This window comes from Piliocolobus tephrosceles, chromosome 6 (assembly GCF_002776525.5).
Source record: "Piliocolobus tephrosceles isolate RC106 chromosome 6, ASM277652v3, whole genome shotgun sequence".
Taxonomy (NCBI): Eukaryota; Metazoa; Chordata; class Mammalia; order Primates; family Cercopithecidae; genus Piliocolobus; species Piliocolobus tephrosceles.
The window spans coordinates 94082054-94098273 of record NC_045439.1 but is presented as its reverse complement, the minus strand read 5'-3'; the positions used below and the strand labels follow the sequence as shown (position 1 = coordinate 94098273).

Sequence of the window (16220 nt, the reverse complement as noted above, 5' to 3'; positions counted from 1 at the left end):
ATTGTTCAGTTCCCACCTATGAGTGAGAACATGCGGTGTTTGGTTTTTCTCTTCTTGTGACAGTTTGCTAAGAATGATGGTTTCCAGCTGCATCCATGTCCCTACAAAGGATGCAAACTCATCCTTTTTTATGGCTGCATAGTATTCCATGTCTGTCTCCTGCCTGTCCCTGGGAAAATGGAACATCTCCGTGTATCTGTATGTCTTACTGCTGATTTACTCCCTTATCTTTTTGGCAATAAATACTGAGGGAACTCAGAGACCGGTGCTGGTGTGGGTCCTCTGTAAGCACAGCACCGGTCCCCTGGGCCCCACTTTTCTTTCTCTATACTTTGTCTCTGTGTCTTTATTTCTTTTCTCAAGTCTCTCGTTCCACCTAACGAGAAGCACCCACAGGTGTGGAGGGGCAGGCCACCCCTTCACTGAGGCAGAGTGGATCACCTGAGGTCAGGAGTTTGAGACCAGCCTGGCCAACATGGTGAAAACCCGTCTCTACTAAAAATACAAAAAGTAGCTGGGGGTGGTGGCAAGCACCTGTAACCCCAGCTGGAGGCTGAGGCAGAAGAATCTCTTGAACTTGGAAGGCAGAGGTTGCAGTGAGCTGAGATCACGCCACTGCACTTCAGCCTAGGCAACAAACAGCAAAACTCCATCTCAACAAAAAAAAAAAAAAAAAAAAAAAGAAAGTTCCACCAAAGGCTCCTGGAACTGATAAAGAACTTCAGTAAAGCCTCAGAATATAAAATTAATGTACAAAAGTCAGCATCATTTCTATACACCAATAATGTTCAAACTGAGAGCCAAATTATGAATGCAATCCCATTTACCATGTCCACACAAATAATAAAATACCTAGAAATACATCTAAGATGTATTTCTAAGATGTATTTCTATCAGGTATTTTTACATCCATACATCCTGGTTAGATGTATTTTTACTAAGTAAAAGATCTCTACAAGGAGAACTATAAAACACTGCTGGAGGAAATCACAGACGACACAAACAAATGGAAAAATGTTCTATGCTCATGGATTGGAAGACTCAATATCATTCAAATGACCGTATTGCCCAAAGCAATCTACAGATTTAATGCTATTTCTATCAAACTACCAACATCATTTTTCACAGAACTAGAAAAATATTCTAAAATTCACATGGAACAACAACAAAAAAGCCTGAATAGCCAAAGCAATCCTAAGCAGAAAGAACAAAACCGGAGGCATCACATTACCATTGGGTTTCAAACTATACTATAAGGCTACAGTAACCAAAACAGCATGGTATTGGTACAAAAACTGACACATACACCAAAGGAACAGAAAAGAGAACCCAGAAATAAAGCTGCAGACCTACAGCCATCTGATCTTTGACAAAGTTGACAAAAATAAGCAATGGGGGTAGCTCCCTCTATTCAATAAATGGTACCGGGATAGTAGGCTAGCCATATGCTGAAGAACGAAACTGGACCCCCACCTTTCACCATAGACAAAAATTAACTCAAAATGGATTAAAGATTTAAAGTAAGATTTCAAACTGTAAGAATCCTAGAAGAAAACCTAGGAAACACCACTCTGGACACTGACCTTGGGAGATAATTTATGACAAAGTCCTCAAAAGCAATTGCAACAAAAACAAAAACTGATGAGTAAGACATAATTAAACTTCCTAATTAAAGCTTCTGCACAGTAAAAGAAACTATCAACCCAACAAATGGACAACCTATAGAATGGGAGAAAATATTCACAAACTATGTGTTTGACAAAGGTCAAATATCCAGGAGCTATAGGGAATTTTAACAATTCAGTAAGAAAAAAAAACCTCTTAAAGTGGGCCAAAAAATATGAAGACATTTCTCAAAAGAAGACATACAAGCAGCCAACAAACATGAAAAAAATGCTCAACATCACTAATCATCAGAGAAATGCAAATCAAAACCACAATGAGATACCATCTCACACTCCTCACTCCTCAGAATGCCTATTAAATTAAATAAATAAATAAAAAATAGTTGCTGCCGAGGCTACAGAGAAAAGGTAATTCTTACTCACTGATGGTGGGAATATAGACAAGTTTAGCCATTGTGGGAAGCAGTCTGGAGATTCCTCAAAGAACTCTGAACTACCAAGGTCGGGCACAGTGGGTCATGTCTGTAATCCCAGCACTTTGGGAGGCTAAGGCAAGTGGATCACTTCAGGTCAAGAGTTCAAGACCAGCTTGCCCAACATGGTGAAACCCTGTCTCTACCAAAAAATACAAAAAGTAGCTGAGTGTAGCGGTGGGCGTCTGCAGTCCCAGTTACCTGGGAGGTTGAGGTGGGAGAATTGCTTGAACCCAGGAGGTGGAAGTTGCAGTGAGCTGAGATTGTACCACTGCACTCCAGCCTGGAGTGAGGCTCTGTCTCAAAAAAAAAAAAAAAAAGAAAAAAGAAAAACACACAGAACTACCAGTCAACACAGCAATCCCATTACTGGTTATGTATCCAAAAGAAAATAAATTGTTCCACCAAAAGACACATGCACTCATATGTTCATCACAGCACTACTCATAATAGCAAAGACATTGACTCAACCTAGGTGTCCATCAATGGTAGACTGGGTAAAGAGAATGTGATACATACATACACACCCATGGACACACACACACCACAGAATACTACGGAGCCATAAAAAAGAACAAAATCATACCTTTTGCAGCAACATGGATGCAGCTAGAGGCCATTACTCTAAGTGAGTTAATGCAGAAACAGAAAACCAAATACCATATGTTCTCACTTGTGGAAGCTAAACATTGGATACAAATGGACATAAAGATGGAAACAATAGCCACTGAGCACTGTTAAAAAGGGGGAAAGAGGAAGGGACAGAAGCGGGAAAAGAGTTGAAAAACTAACTACTGGATATTATGCTCACTGCCTAAGTGATGCGATCAATTGTACCTCAAACTTCATCATCACATAATATACCCATGAAACAAATCTGTACGTTACCCCCAAATCTAAAATAAAAGCTGAAATTATTTTTTAAAAAATTGAGGGCTAGGCGCAGTGGCTCATGCCTATAATCCCAGCACTTTGGGAGCCCGAGGTGGGCAGATCACCTGAGGTCAGGAGTTCGAGACCAGCCTGACAAATATGATGAAACCCTGTCTCTACTAAAAATACAAAAATTAGCCAGCTTGTGGTGGTGCACACCTGTAATCCCAGTTACTCAGGAGGCTGAGGTGGGACAATCGTTTGAACCCAGGAAGTGGACACTGCAGTGAGCTGAAATCGCACCACTGCACTCCAGCCTGGGCAACAGAGGAGACTCTGTCTCAAAAAAAATAAAAAATAAAAAATAAATCACGAGACTTTTCTTTCTTTTGAATCAACCTGGCCATGATTTAAAGGCAGATAATAGTCAATTATGCTATGGATAATGAAAACAGGTCATAAGTGGTCATGGAGGCTCAAAACAGATCTGATTTTAACCAGAAGCATCAACCTTAAGAGTCAAACAGGGGCTGGGTGTGGTAGCTCACACCTGTAATCCCAGCACTTTGGAAGGCTTGAGCCCAGGAGTTCAAGACCAGCCCAGACAGGATGGTGAGATCCTGTCTCTACAAAAAAAATTAAAAAATTAACTGAGCATGGTAGTGTACACCTATAGTCCCTCCTATTTGGGAGGCTGAGGTGAGAGGGCTGATTGAGCCTGGGAGGTGGGGGCTTTAGTGAAATGTGTTTGTGCCATGGCACTCCACCCTGGGCAACAGAAGGAGACTGTCTCCAAAAAAAAAAAAAAAGTCATAAAGATCTGTCATAATCTGGGGCAAGGCACTCAACCTCTCCCAACTTCACTTCTCTAACCTACACAATATGGATAATATAATTTTGAAAGGCTTAAATGAAATCATGCACTTGCATATATGTTTGTCATGTGATTAGTACTGAATAAATAACAGCTTCTTTTCCTCTCTGGCACAGGGAGACTGATAAACTTTTTTTTTTTTTTTTTTGAGATGGAGTCTCGTTCTGTCGCCCAGGCTGGAATGCAATGGCATGATCTCGGCTCACTGCAACCTCCGTCTCCTGGGTTCAAGCGATTCTCCTGCCTCAGCCTCCCGAGTAGCTGGGATAACAGGCGCCCGCCACCATGCCTAATTTTTTTGTATTTTTAGTAGAGACGGGGTTTTACCATGTTGGCCAGGCTAGTGTCGAATTCCTGACCTCAAGTGATCCACCTGCCTCGGCCTCCCAAAGTGCTGGGATTACAGGCGTGAGCCACCATGCCCAGTCCTGACAGACTATTAAAACAGTTTCAAATAGATTTTGGTGAATTTATACCCTTACCTGCTGCAAATTCCTCAATTGTCATCAGTGGGAACCGGATTAAGGAAAGTGCTTTTCCTAGAACTTTTTGTTTATTCCCAAAAGTCACAGGTAATTGTTGTCTCTGACATTCTGCTTCTGCCCAGCGTACAACAGCTCCAAAAAGTCGACTTTCTCGAATACTGAGTGTGTCTCTCTCTAGAACTGCACAGAGTGTATCTACAGGCAAAATACAAAATAAACCCAATTAGAAATACTTTAGCTCTCTAACCAAGCAATAGCAACAGACATAGTTATATTAAGTTTTCAGATCTCAACAAAAAATAGGTTAGACACTTAAAACTACAGACTTTAAACTTTACAACACAAATAATTAATGGACTTAAACTCAAAAGTGTTCCACAAAAATTAGTTTAACAATTTATTACTTGCCATACATGCAATATTAGATATAGTACTCTCCTTATATATTTATGCCATTTATCAAGTAAACTCAACTATCCAGAATAAGATTAACAAGCCACAAAAAAAGGTTCCAAGTTAATTACATAAATTCTTAAAGTCTACAGATTATAATTCATTCATTCATTCATTCAGTAAATACTTATTATTAAGCACTCACTATGTGCCAGGTACTATTAGGCACTGATATATCTTTTTTTTTTTTTTGCGGGGGGAGGGATAGACAGTCTCTTTCTGTTGCTCAGGCTGGAGTGCAGAGGCACAGTGTCGGCTCAATGCAACCTCTGCCTCTTAGGTTCAAGCAATTATCCTGCCTCAGCCTCCTGAGTAGCTTGGATTACTGGCATGGGCCACCACAGCTGGCTAATTTTTGTATTTTTAGTAGAGACAGGGTTTCACTATGTTGGCCAGCCTGGTCTCGAACTTCCGACCTGAAGCAATCTGCCTGCCTCGGCCTTCCAAAGTGCTGGGATTACAGGCGTGAGCCACTGTGCCCAGATGGCACTGATACGTCACTGAACAAAAAGTTAAAAATTCCTGCCCTCATGGAGCTTACCTTCTACTGAGGAGAAACACATTAAATAAACACAAGTAAATTAGAGTATCTTAGATGATATACGTGGATAAATATATCAGGTTAAGGAGAATCAGAAATGCAGTTTAAAATAGGAAGGGACCAGGCATGGCGACTCATGCCTGCGGTCCCAGCACTTTGGGAGGCTGAGACAGGAGCATGGCTTGAGCCCAGGAGTTTCAGGCCAGCCTGGGTAATATTGTGAGACCTCATCTCTACAAAAAAGTTTTTAAAAATTAGCCAGGCATGGTGGCATGCAACTGTAGTCTCAGCTACTCAGGAAGCTGAGGCAGCACGGTCACTTGAGCCCGAGAGGTTGAGGCTGTAGTGAGCCGTGATCATGCCACTGTACTTCAGCCCAAGCAACAGAGAGAGACTGTGCCAAAAAATAATAAAATAAAATCGGGTGGTTTAAGCAGGCTTCATTTATGCCAAGACTTGAAGGAAGTGGGGGAGTAAGCCAAATAGATCCCTAGAGGAAGAGTATTCCAGGACTAAAAGTACAGAGGCTCTCATATGAAAGTGTGCCTGGCGTATCCGATGAATGGTAAGGAGGCCAACGTAGTGGAGTGGAGTGAGCAGGATGGAAGAGCAGCAGGCAAGGAGGCCAGAGGCTGTGGGGAGCGGGGGCAATCATGCAGCACCCTGTAGATCATTTGGCTTTTACTCTGAGTGACATGGAGAATGCCTGGAGGGTTCTGAGTTGTCACATTTTATGTTCTGAAAGGATCGCCCTGGCTTCTTTGTTGAGAAGAGGCTATAGTGGAGACAATTTATCAGTTGGAGGCTCTTGCATCGATCCAGGTCAGGGATGGTGACCTGGACAAGGGGGGGTAGGAGTAGAAGTGGTGAAACTGATCATATTTGGAATATATTCTGAAGGAAGACTCAATTAGATTTCCTAACAGATTGGATGTGAGGTGTGACTTAATGAGAGGAGTCAAGAGTAGTTATATATAGCTTATGCACTGGAGGGATGAGGGTAGTTTATATAGCTATGCACTGGAGGGATAAGGGTAGCATCAACCAAGATGGGAAAGATCACAGAAGGTGCAGGTTTGGGGTGCAGAAAGAGCTGAAGTTTCATTTTAGACATACTAAGTTTGAAATTCCTATTTGACATCTAAGTATAAACGTCATGTCTGTACCTCAGGTCCTCACTCAGAACCCTTTTCCTCTTATGATAGGCAAAATTAAAATAAGCTCAGTTACTTTTAAGTTCTAGCAGCCCAGAAGCAGTAAGTTCAGAAGAGAAAGGGGCTTTAGAGGCGAATATGCTAGAATGAAATGATAAACTGCAATCTAACAGGGATAGAGAAAAGAGGAAATTTGTGAAAAGAAGACGTTAAGCACTTGAAAAGAATAGCAATCAAGGGTCTTATAGAGTTTTTTAAAAAAAAAAACACTTCACAGACCTGAGGGTTTTACTGTACAATACTAATGTAACTGATACTTAGTATTAATAATCACGAGAATCCTAAATTATATTCGGTATATATTGTTTAACATAGGTAGGTAAAACAAAATATGTCTTAGATTTCTCAAAGGGTCAAAATAAATACCCCAGTTCGATAGCACGCTATCCACGCCGACTTCAACCCCACTCTGCACGCCCGCCTGCCTGTGCCCACCCACACCCACCATGGCCACAGTTCAGCAGCTGGAAGGAAGATGGCGCCTGGTGGACAGCAAAGGCTTTGATGAATACATGAAGGAGCTAGGAGTGGGAATTGCTTTGCGAAAAATGGGCGCAATGGCCAAGCCAGATTGTATCATCACTTGTTATGGCAAAAACCTGACCATAAAAACTGACAGCACTTTGAAAACAGCACAGTTTTCTTGTACCCTGGGAAGGAAGTTTGAAGAAACCACAGCTGATGGCAGAAAAACTCAGACTGTCTGCAACTTTACAGATGGTGCATTGACTCCGCATCAGGAGTGGGATGGGAAGGAAAGCACAATAACAGGAAAATGGAAAGACAGGAAATTAGTGGTGGACTATGTCATGAACAATGTCACCTGTACTAGGATCTATGAAAAAGTAGAATAAAAATTCCATCATCACTTTGGACAGGAATTAACTAAGAGAGTGACCAAGCTCAGTTCAATGAGCAAATCTCCATACTGTTTTTTTTTCATTACTGTGTCCAATCTTTATTACAAACATTTTACATGCAGCTATTTCGAAGTGTGTTGGATTAATTAGGATCATCCCTTTGGTTAATAAATAAATGTGTTTGTGCTAATAAAAAAATAGTAATAAATACTCCAGTTCCTAAAAAAGGACAGTTCTAGATGGATAGGAAAATCTCTAAAGAACCTAGATAACATAGGCACTTCTATGAAATATCTAATAGTTATACTTTATATTAAATTTAAATAAAAATGAGTATGCTATACTTACAACAGAAATCAATTAAAGCATTATATATGATTACATTATCCAGAAATACATAACAGATAAACATTTCTTTAAATACTTTTCTACAATAGGGGCAGGCATAGTGGCTCACTCCTATAATCCCAGAACTTTGGGAGGCTGAGGCGAGTGATTACCTGAGGTCAGGAGTTTGAGACCACCCTGGTCGGTCAACAGGATGAAACCCTATCTCCACAAAAAATACAAAAATTAGCTGGGCATGGTTTACAGGCAGACGCCTGTGTAATCCCAGTTACTCGGGATGCTGGGGCAGGAGAATTGCTTGAACTCAGGAGGCAGAGGCTGCAGTGAGTTGAGATCACACCATTGCACTCCAGCCTGAGTGATAAGAGCAAAACTCTGTCTCAAAAACAAAACAAACAAACAAAAAAAACTTTTCTGCAATGGTCTACCCATGCTAAGAGCCAAATGTGTGCTTAATATCAAACATAAGTAATATCCTAGCAAAGGTATCAAAGTCCCAGACTTTAATAACATGTTAAAAATAAACTGGTTACACATAATTTTTTTTAAAAAAATCAAACTTTAGTATCTCTTATTGTAGCTAAGCGGATGAGTATAAACTATGGCACCAGCAAGCCCTTTCACAAGTAAGTTAAATGCAATCAATATGCCACAGTACTTGTCAGATTAAGAATATACAGTGATGACAATATTTAACCATTTGATGGAAAACCAGAAGACTTTGAACCTACAGTCTCCACTTGGTATGCTAATAACTTCCACAGAGATAAACACATAAACTTTATTACTAAAAAAAAGCACATCGGCCGGGCGCGGTGGCTCAAGCCTGTAATCCCAGCACTTTGGGAGGCCGAGACGGGCGGATCACAAGGTCAGGATATCAAGACCATCCTGGCTAACACGGTGAAACCCCGTCTCTACTAAAATACAAAAAACTAGCCAGGCGAGATGGCGGGCGCCTGTAGTCCCAGCTACTCAGGAGGCTGAGGCAGGAGAATGGCGTGAACCCGGGAGACGGAGCTTGCAGTGAGCTGAGATCCGGCCACTGCACTCCAGCCTGGGCAACAGAGCGAGACTCCATCTCAAAAAAAAAAAAAAAAAAAAAAAGCACATCATACTAACCTTGGTGTAAATTCATTTTGTTCTATCAACATGATAAGTTATCTTCTTCCTTTAGCAAAAGGCTGTAAGAAACAGTATCTCTTCCTCCAGAACACATATTCAAATCCCAGAGGAGAAAAAACATCCTGAGAATATAAGACAGCTATAAAAAGCTCCTGAAGCCAGCCCTTTCTTTCAGGTCCCAGTTTTCTCTTGAATTACCAATTTCTGGGGCTGGACATAATAGTTCACACCTGTAATTCCAGCACTTTGGGAGGCTGAGGCGGGCAGATGGCTTGAGCCCAGGAGTTCGAGACCTACCTGGGCGACATGGTGAAACCCCCTCTCTACCAAAATAATAATAATAACATTAATAAAAAATGTTTTTAAATTAATTACCAATTTTTAACAAGTACATTTGAAACAAACTAGTCTATGGGGTAGAAAGACAAACACATAAGTCTTCTACTGGCAGATGTGTTAAAGAAAGAAGTTAAAGCTGAGAACCAAATAAAGATCAGGAAAAAACAGCAGATTGTTTCATAAATGTAACACAATACTGAATTTTCATATAAACAACTGTGAGTCAAATCAAATGACCAAATATTTATTGGGCTTCTACCTGTACAAGGCACATACTTCAAGATTAGCAGGCTCCAACAGCATGCATAATTTAAGAGCTATTTATAAGGTGTATGTTACCCAGATGCAAGCAGTAAAACTTCAAATGAGAACAGACTGAAGAACAAATGAAGCATTTGACAGCCCCTAACAGGAAGGAAATTAGGATTACGTAATGTTTCATTAACAACTTGGGCAGTGTTTAGGGCTCTCAAATATCCAGTAACTCAACAGACACCACATGCAGGTGCTGGGAAGGAATGTGATTTAGTCCCTGTCCTTCAGTATATTATAAGCAGTGTATTATTTGTTCCCAAGGTACTGTGCAATATACAAACGAACAACAGGATGTTAGAACAGAGGAATATACCAAGCATCACGGAGGAGGGTGGGGTATCAGCTCTCAAAAAATAAGTCATGTGGAAGTGTTATTTTAGCCAAGATCTTAAGACTGCGTGAGAGCCAGCCAAGATGGGAAGAAAAGGCATTATTCTAGACACAGCCAGTCACTCCAGCTGATCAACAAATATCAGCTGAACATGTACTATATTCTTCTGTCTTTGGTGCTAGTGATACATTTGTACACAAGACAAAGTCCCTGCCTTCAAGGAGTTTACAATCTAGGAGAGAGAAGCAGACAATCAACATATATATATATATACACACAGAGAGACAAATACCTAGATAAGACTTTCAGAGAGCAATGTGTATTACAAGGAAATTAAATCAGAGTAAGAGTAATGGAACAGAGATTGCTTAGGGGAACATGGTATCTAATTAAGTAGGTCTGAAGTCTCAGGTCTCCTTTAATCTGAGATGCAAAGACTCAGGGGGAGAAGGATTCTAATCAGAAGGAATAGCAAATACAAAAGAATGGAATATAAATAATCCTGGCCAGCATATATGGGACTTGAATTAGGGTGAGAATGGTAGGAGACAAAGTCAGATGTAGGTAGTGACTTCTAGCTATTTACCAAAGATGTTTTCTCTTCTTCATGAGGTGTGACTAGTCTGCATCTCCTGGCTTCCCTAAAAGTTAGGTGAGATCTTGCAACTGAATGGGACCAATAAAATAACAGTGAAAATGTAGGTGCTATATCAGGGTCAAGGCTTTTAATACGTGGGTATTTTCCCTATCCACACTTTCTCCCATCTGCCAGCAAAACACAGATAATAGCTAGGCTCCAGCGAATGACAGAACAACAAGACAGAATTACCTATTGACTATAATACTCCCTTGGTCTGTTATATGAGTGTGAAATCAACTTCTTTTGTGTTTGAGCCAGTCTGCACTTTTGGGTCTATTTCTTACCACAGCCTAGACTAACATACCCTGACAAATACAAGGCCTGATTTCACAGGGCCCTGTGAGCTTTGATAAGGAATTTAAATTTTATGCAAATGGAAGTGGGAAGACACTGGAAGCAAGGAAGTTATATGGCCTGATTTTTTACTTATAAAGATCATTTTAGCTGCCATGTAGAGAATGGAGTGTATGGGAGCAAGCCTGGATGAAAGGACAGATGACAAGAGACCACTGCAATTATCCAGGTAAAAGAGAATGGTGGCTTAGACTACATGGTAGCCATGGATATGGTAAGAAGTGGTCAGACTCAGGATACATATTCAAAGTAGAGCCATGAGCATCTGCTGATAAGACCACATGTGGGGTATGAGAAAGAATAATCAAGAATAACTGGAGCGTTTAGCCCAAGCAATCAGGTTCATGGTGGTGTTGCTAAGGAAGACTGAAAACAGTTTGAAAGGAACAGAAGAGACCTAACAGACAGTGAGGGGAATCAATGGTTCTCCTTTAGCTCTTCTGTTTCAAATGCCTATAAAATCTCCAAATGAGGATGTCAAGTACACAGTTGGGTATATGAGTTTGTAGCCAAGAAGAAGACAGGGATTGAAGATACATATTTTGGGTTATCATCATAAAGATAGTATTTAAAGCCATGGGCCTGGATTAGATCTCTCTACTCTCCTACAAGACAAAATGTACATCGTTAGCCTATCATTAGATGGTCCTCTATCACCTGGGTTTAACCTGCCTTGCACCTCCTTCCTCTTACACATTTATACCTGAGGTTCCACTTGCCCCTAATGCCCTCCCCTCTCCATTATCCAAATACAGTAAGTCCTCAGTGTATGGGTTCTTGGAAACTGTGACTTCAAATGAAACAATGTCTAACGAAAGCAATTTTACCGTTGCTTTCTGATGAGCTGATACAAACAAGAGTTAAGTTTTTACTGCTTATTTCTGGTCACAAAAATACCACCAAGCTTCTAAATACTCAAAGCACTTCTAAATTAAACAGTGAAATAAATGTGAACTATACATACGTTTAAGAAAGATTAATAAAGACAAGAAAGATAATCATTTACCCAATTTTTGGTGAATCAGTGAGTGACAGTGGTCATAGCAGCGGTGGGTTAAATCCAGAAGTAAACGTTTACAAAGTGAAAATTTTGAGGAGCACCTCCCACACAACGCAGTTCAAAATCAAGTAACATAGTGGGCTTCCCGAACGCTTTCATACTATGTCATTTATCCTCAAACGTTTGTATGATTATCATATACTTTACAAATTTTTACTTGATAAATCATTTTCCAATCCACTTATTCCAGTTCAGAGTCTCAGGTGACTGTAGCTTTAACTTCTTACTTTAACACATCTGCCAGTGGCTTGGTACAGGCAGGAACCAATCCCACACAGTACGTCATTTCATCACAGGGCACACTCACACACACTCTCGTTCAGACTGAGGCCATTTAGACATACCAAAGAACCTAACATGCACATCTTTGGGATGTGAGAGGAAACTAGAGTGCCTGGAGAAAACCACGAAGATACAGGAGAAGATGTAAACTCTATAGATAGTGGCCTTCCGCCTGGAGTCCACGTTTTTCTTATCAACATTATAATGAAACGACATTATTCAAGGACCTACTGTACTATCCATTCCTTAAGGCTCATATCAGAACCTCCTCTGTCAAAATTTTCCAAACACTACTGTGATCTGAAGTAATCACTCCATTTTCTGAATTTGCATAGTAATTATTTTCTACATATCTAATTTTGAAAAGACAGAAATCACATTTTACCATATGCCCTCTCATGTTTTTTTTTTTTTAATTTTTATTTTAAGTTCAGGGATACATGTACAGGTTTGTTACACAGGTAAACTTGTGTCATGGGCATTTGCTGTACAGACCATTTCATCACCCATGTATTAATGCCCTCTCTTCTATTAGCGTTTTAAATCTTAATTTTCAAATATTTGTTCCTTGATTCTCCAATTAGATGTTTCCTTAACAAGACAACTCGCTTCTTACTCTTTTTTTATATTTCTTGTGGACTCTAGAATAATGCCATGCATATGGTGAGCATTCAATGAATATCTGATTTGAAATCTTTTAACAGGCAATGAGGCAGGTAAGACTTTTAGAAATATTTTCCCTAAAACAAAAGAAAGCAACACTCTTAGAGAGACTTCAATCATTTGGGAAAGCCACTAATTTAAAAACAGCTCCTTCTCCAACAAGGCTGACAAGTAAGGCATTAACTGTACTTAAAATGTAACAATTTACTTCATAGTGAACTTACCTATATCAATATCAGTAAACCCTTCTGCACTTATTGCATCCATTGTGCTTTTGTCTATTGTATCTAGACAAAGACTAGCAAGCTGAGGTTCATCAAATAATCGAGCCTAAACATATAAAGAGATAGTTATTTAACTTTCACAGTTATTTTACCTTCAGGCTGTACATATTTGAAGTTAACATTGTCAACAGTTATAACTGCTAATTATGTAAAAATATCTACTTGAAATACAGTGATAATGTTTACATATTCTTAAAACTTTTCATTCTACAATCAGAAATGAAAAGCTAAAAACACAAATGCCCTGCTGAGATAAGAACAAATTCACATTACCAATATCAATCCTGTTATTTTTATTTCTGTGTGCTTATATGTGTGTGTTTGTGTATACAGCCTATTTTCTTATACATTACTTATTCTGATCCTTAATGAACCCTTTATGTTAGATAAGGCTTACATTATTATCCCATTTTCAGAGGTTTGGAGACGTACAGTGACTTGCCTAAGATCATCTAGTTAAATACGTTGCAAAGCTAGGACTTGAATCTTATAGTCTTTTCACTAAACTATAATATCAATTGTCAAGCACAACAGTACAAATACCAGATTTTCTCTTCCATTGCCTGTTTTGATTTTGAGGAGAGAATAGGGTACAAGAATTTTAGAGCAGGAGAGCTCTGGGAACCTAAGCAAAATTAGGTCTAATAACACAAGAACAAATACATAAATTCACATGATGGAATATTATATAACAATGAGAATGAACAATCTACAACTACACAAACCAATATAAACAAACCACACAAACCTAATGATGAGCAAAAAAGCCAGAATATATAATGAGCAAGAATATGTACTGTATAATTTCAGAAGAACTAATTTTGGCTTTAAGATGTTAGAAGTCAATACGTATGTTATAATTAAAAAAAAAAAAAAAACAGTCTATACGCAGGGGGAGTCCAAGTCAAATTCAAGCAAGGTTTTTAAAAAGCCGAAACACTGAAAAAGGAGGTATGATGATAAGCATGCCAATGACCAGCCTTTCATTCTGGCCTGGGGTCAGTTTTCTTTACGTTTTAGAGGATGGGCAAATACTAAATGCCTAAAAGGTATTTATGTTGGGTTGGGTAGAAACCTTCTGAGAATACTATCAATTAATTAATCATATCATAAATGACACTAATTATTTGGCATGACTGATGACTCTTCATTTAATTTTAAAGTAAAATTCATTTTAAAGTATCCAATAATTCAGATACTACTGAACAACTGATAAATATCTAAACAGTTATGTGTTTCATGGGGGAGAGAAGAAAACATTAAACACATTGGCTTTAGATTTTTTTAATTTAAATATATTTTTAAAATTTTATATATATATTTTAAATTTAAAACATTTACACATAATATAAAATATGTATAGAATACTTGAATATGTTTGAAAATGCACTTCCCTAGATTATACACTGAGCCTGTTTACAATAATTTGCTTTGTCAAATTTTAAATAAATTTTAGCACTAAAGAAAAAATTTGTATTAATAAATATTAAATCTATCTCATGCAATTTTCCCTCAAAGTAATTTTCATTCGGAATTTCCTTCTTTTTTTTTTTAACTGTACCTTTTTTGTTTAGACACACAAACACTTTGGAATTTCAAATTTACAGAAAAGTTGTAAAGATAGTGCAAAGAAAACCCATATACCCTTTATCCAGATTTATCTATTTAAATATTATTTAACATTTTGCCTCATTTATTACTTTTTTTTCCATATATATATATATGTATATACATCTGGGAGGAGAGACTAAACTATTTGAGAGTAAGTTACATAAATCATGGCCTTTACTCTTTTTTTTGGCAACAAGGTCTCACTGTCACCCAGGCTAGAGTGCAGTGGCACAATCTTGGCTTACTGCAACCTCCACCTCCCAGGTTCAAGGGATTCGCCTGCCTCAGGCTCCTGAGTAGCTGGGACCACAGGCGCATGCCACCACACCCACTTAATCTTTGAATTTTTAGTAGAGATGGAGTTTCATCATGTTGGCCAGGCTGGTGTCCAACTCCTGACCTCAAGCGATCTACCTGCCCAAAGTGCTGGGATTACAGGCATGGGCCGCTGTGCTTGGCTTTTGTATTTTTTAATAGAGACAAGGTTTCACCATGTTGTGCTGGCTGGTCTCCAATTTCTGGGCTCAAGCAATCCGCCCATCTCGGCCTCCCAAAGTGCTGGATTTTTGGCGTGAGCCACCAGGCTTGGAGGGCTTTTACTCTTAAATTTCCTAAGATTAAGGATATTCTCTCACATAGTCACAGTAATTAACTTTGATAAATTTAACATCAATACAGTATCTTTATCTAATCCACTGGCTGTATTTCAGTTTTGTCACTTGCCCCAACAACGTTTCTTTATTGTTGTTTTCATTTTATTTTTATTTTTTTTTTTAGAGTCTTGCTCTTGTTGCCCAGGCTGGAGTGCAATGGCACGATCTCGGCTCACCACAACCTCTGCCTCCCAGGTTCAAGCAATTCTCCTGCCTCAGCCTCTCAAGTAGCTGGGATTACAGGCACGCGCCACCACACCCAACTAATTTTTTTGTATTTTTAGTAGAGACAGGGTTTCTCCATGTTGGTCAAGCTGGTCTTGAACTCCTGACCTCAGGTGATCCGCCCACCTGGGCCTCCCAAAGTGCTGGGATTACAGGCGTGAGCCACCACGCCCAGCCCAACAATGTTTTTCAATAACATTTTTCCTTTTATTACACGATCTAGTCTAGGATCATAGTTATACATTTTCAAAGTATGAAGCAATACATTTTTATAAAGTGAAATTCTAATATCAACAGATTTTTTTTTTTTTGAGACAGAGCCTTGCTCTGTCACCCAGGTTGGAGTATAGTGGCACGAATTTGGCTCACTGCAAGCTCTGCCTCCCGGGTTCACACCACTCTACTGCCTCACCTCCCGAGTAGCTGGGACTACAGGCACCCGCCACCTGGCCCGGCTAATTTTTTTTGTATTTTTAGTAGAGACGGGGTTTCACCGTGTTAGCCAGGATGGTCTCGATCTCCTGACCTCGTGATCCGCCTGGCTTGGCCTCCCAAAGTGTTGGGATTGCAGCATGAGCCACTGCACCCAGCC

General features: G+C 39.4%; 1 protein-coding gene and 1 pseudogene across 2 annotated transcripts in view; one reads left to right on the top strand and one right to left on the bottom strand.

The window, feature by feature from the left end:
* Window positions 1-16220, bottom strand: part of BTBD1 (BTB domain containing 1) — a 59963-nt gene that overhangs the window by 25459 nt on the left and 18284 nt on the right. For both annotated transcript variants that reach the window (XM_023194280.1, XM_023194281.1), the window contains exons 3-4: window positions 13080-13185; window positions 4328-4525 (exon numbers count right to left, since the gene is read on the bottom strand). In XM_023194280.1, coding sequence (XP_023050048.1) covers window positions 4328-4525; window positions 13080-13185 — 304 coding nt within the window. The remainder of the gene's footprint in view (window positions 1-4327; window positions 4526-13079; window positions 13186-16220) is intronic.
* On the top strand, window positions 6985-7392 carry LOC111527801 (annotated as a pseudogene).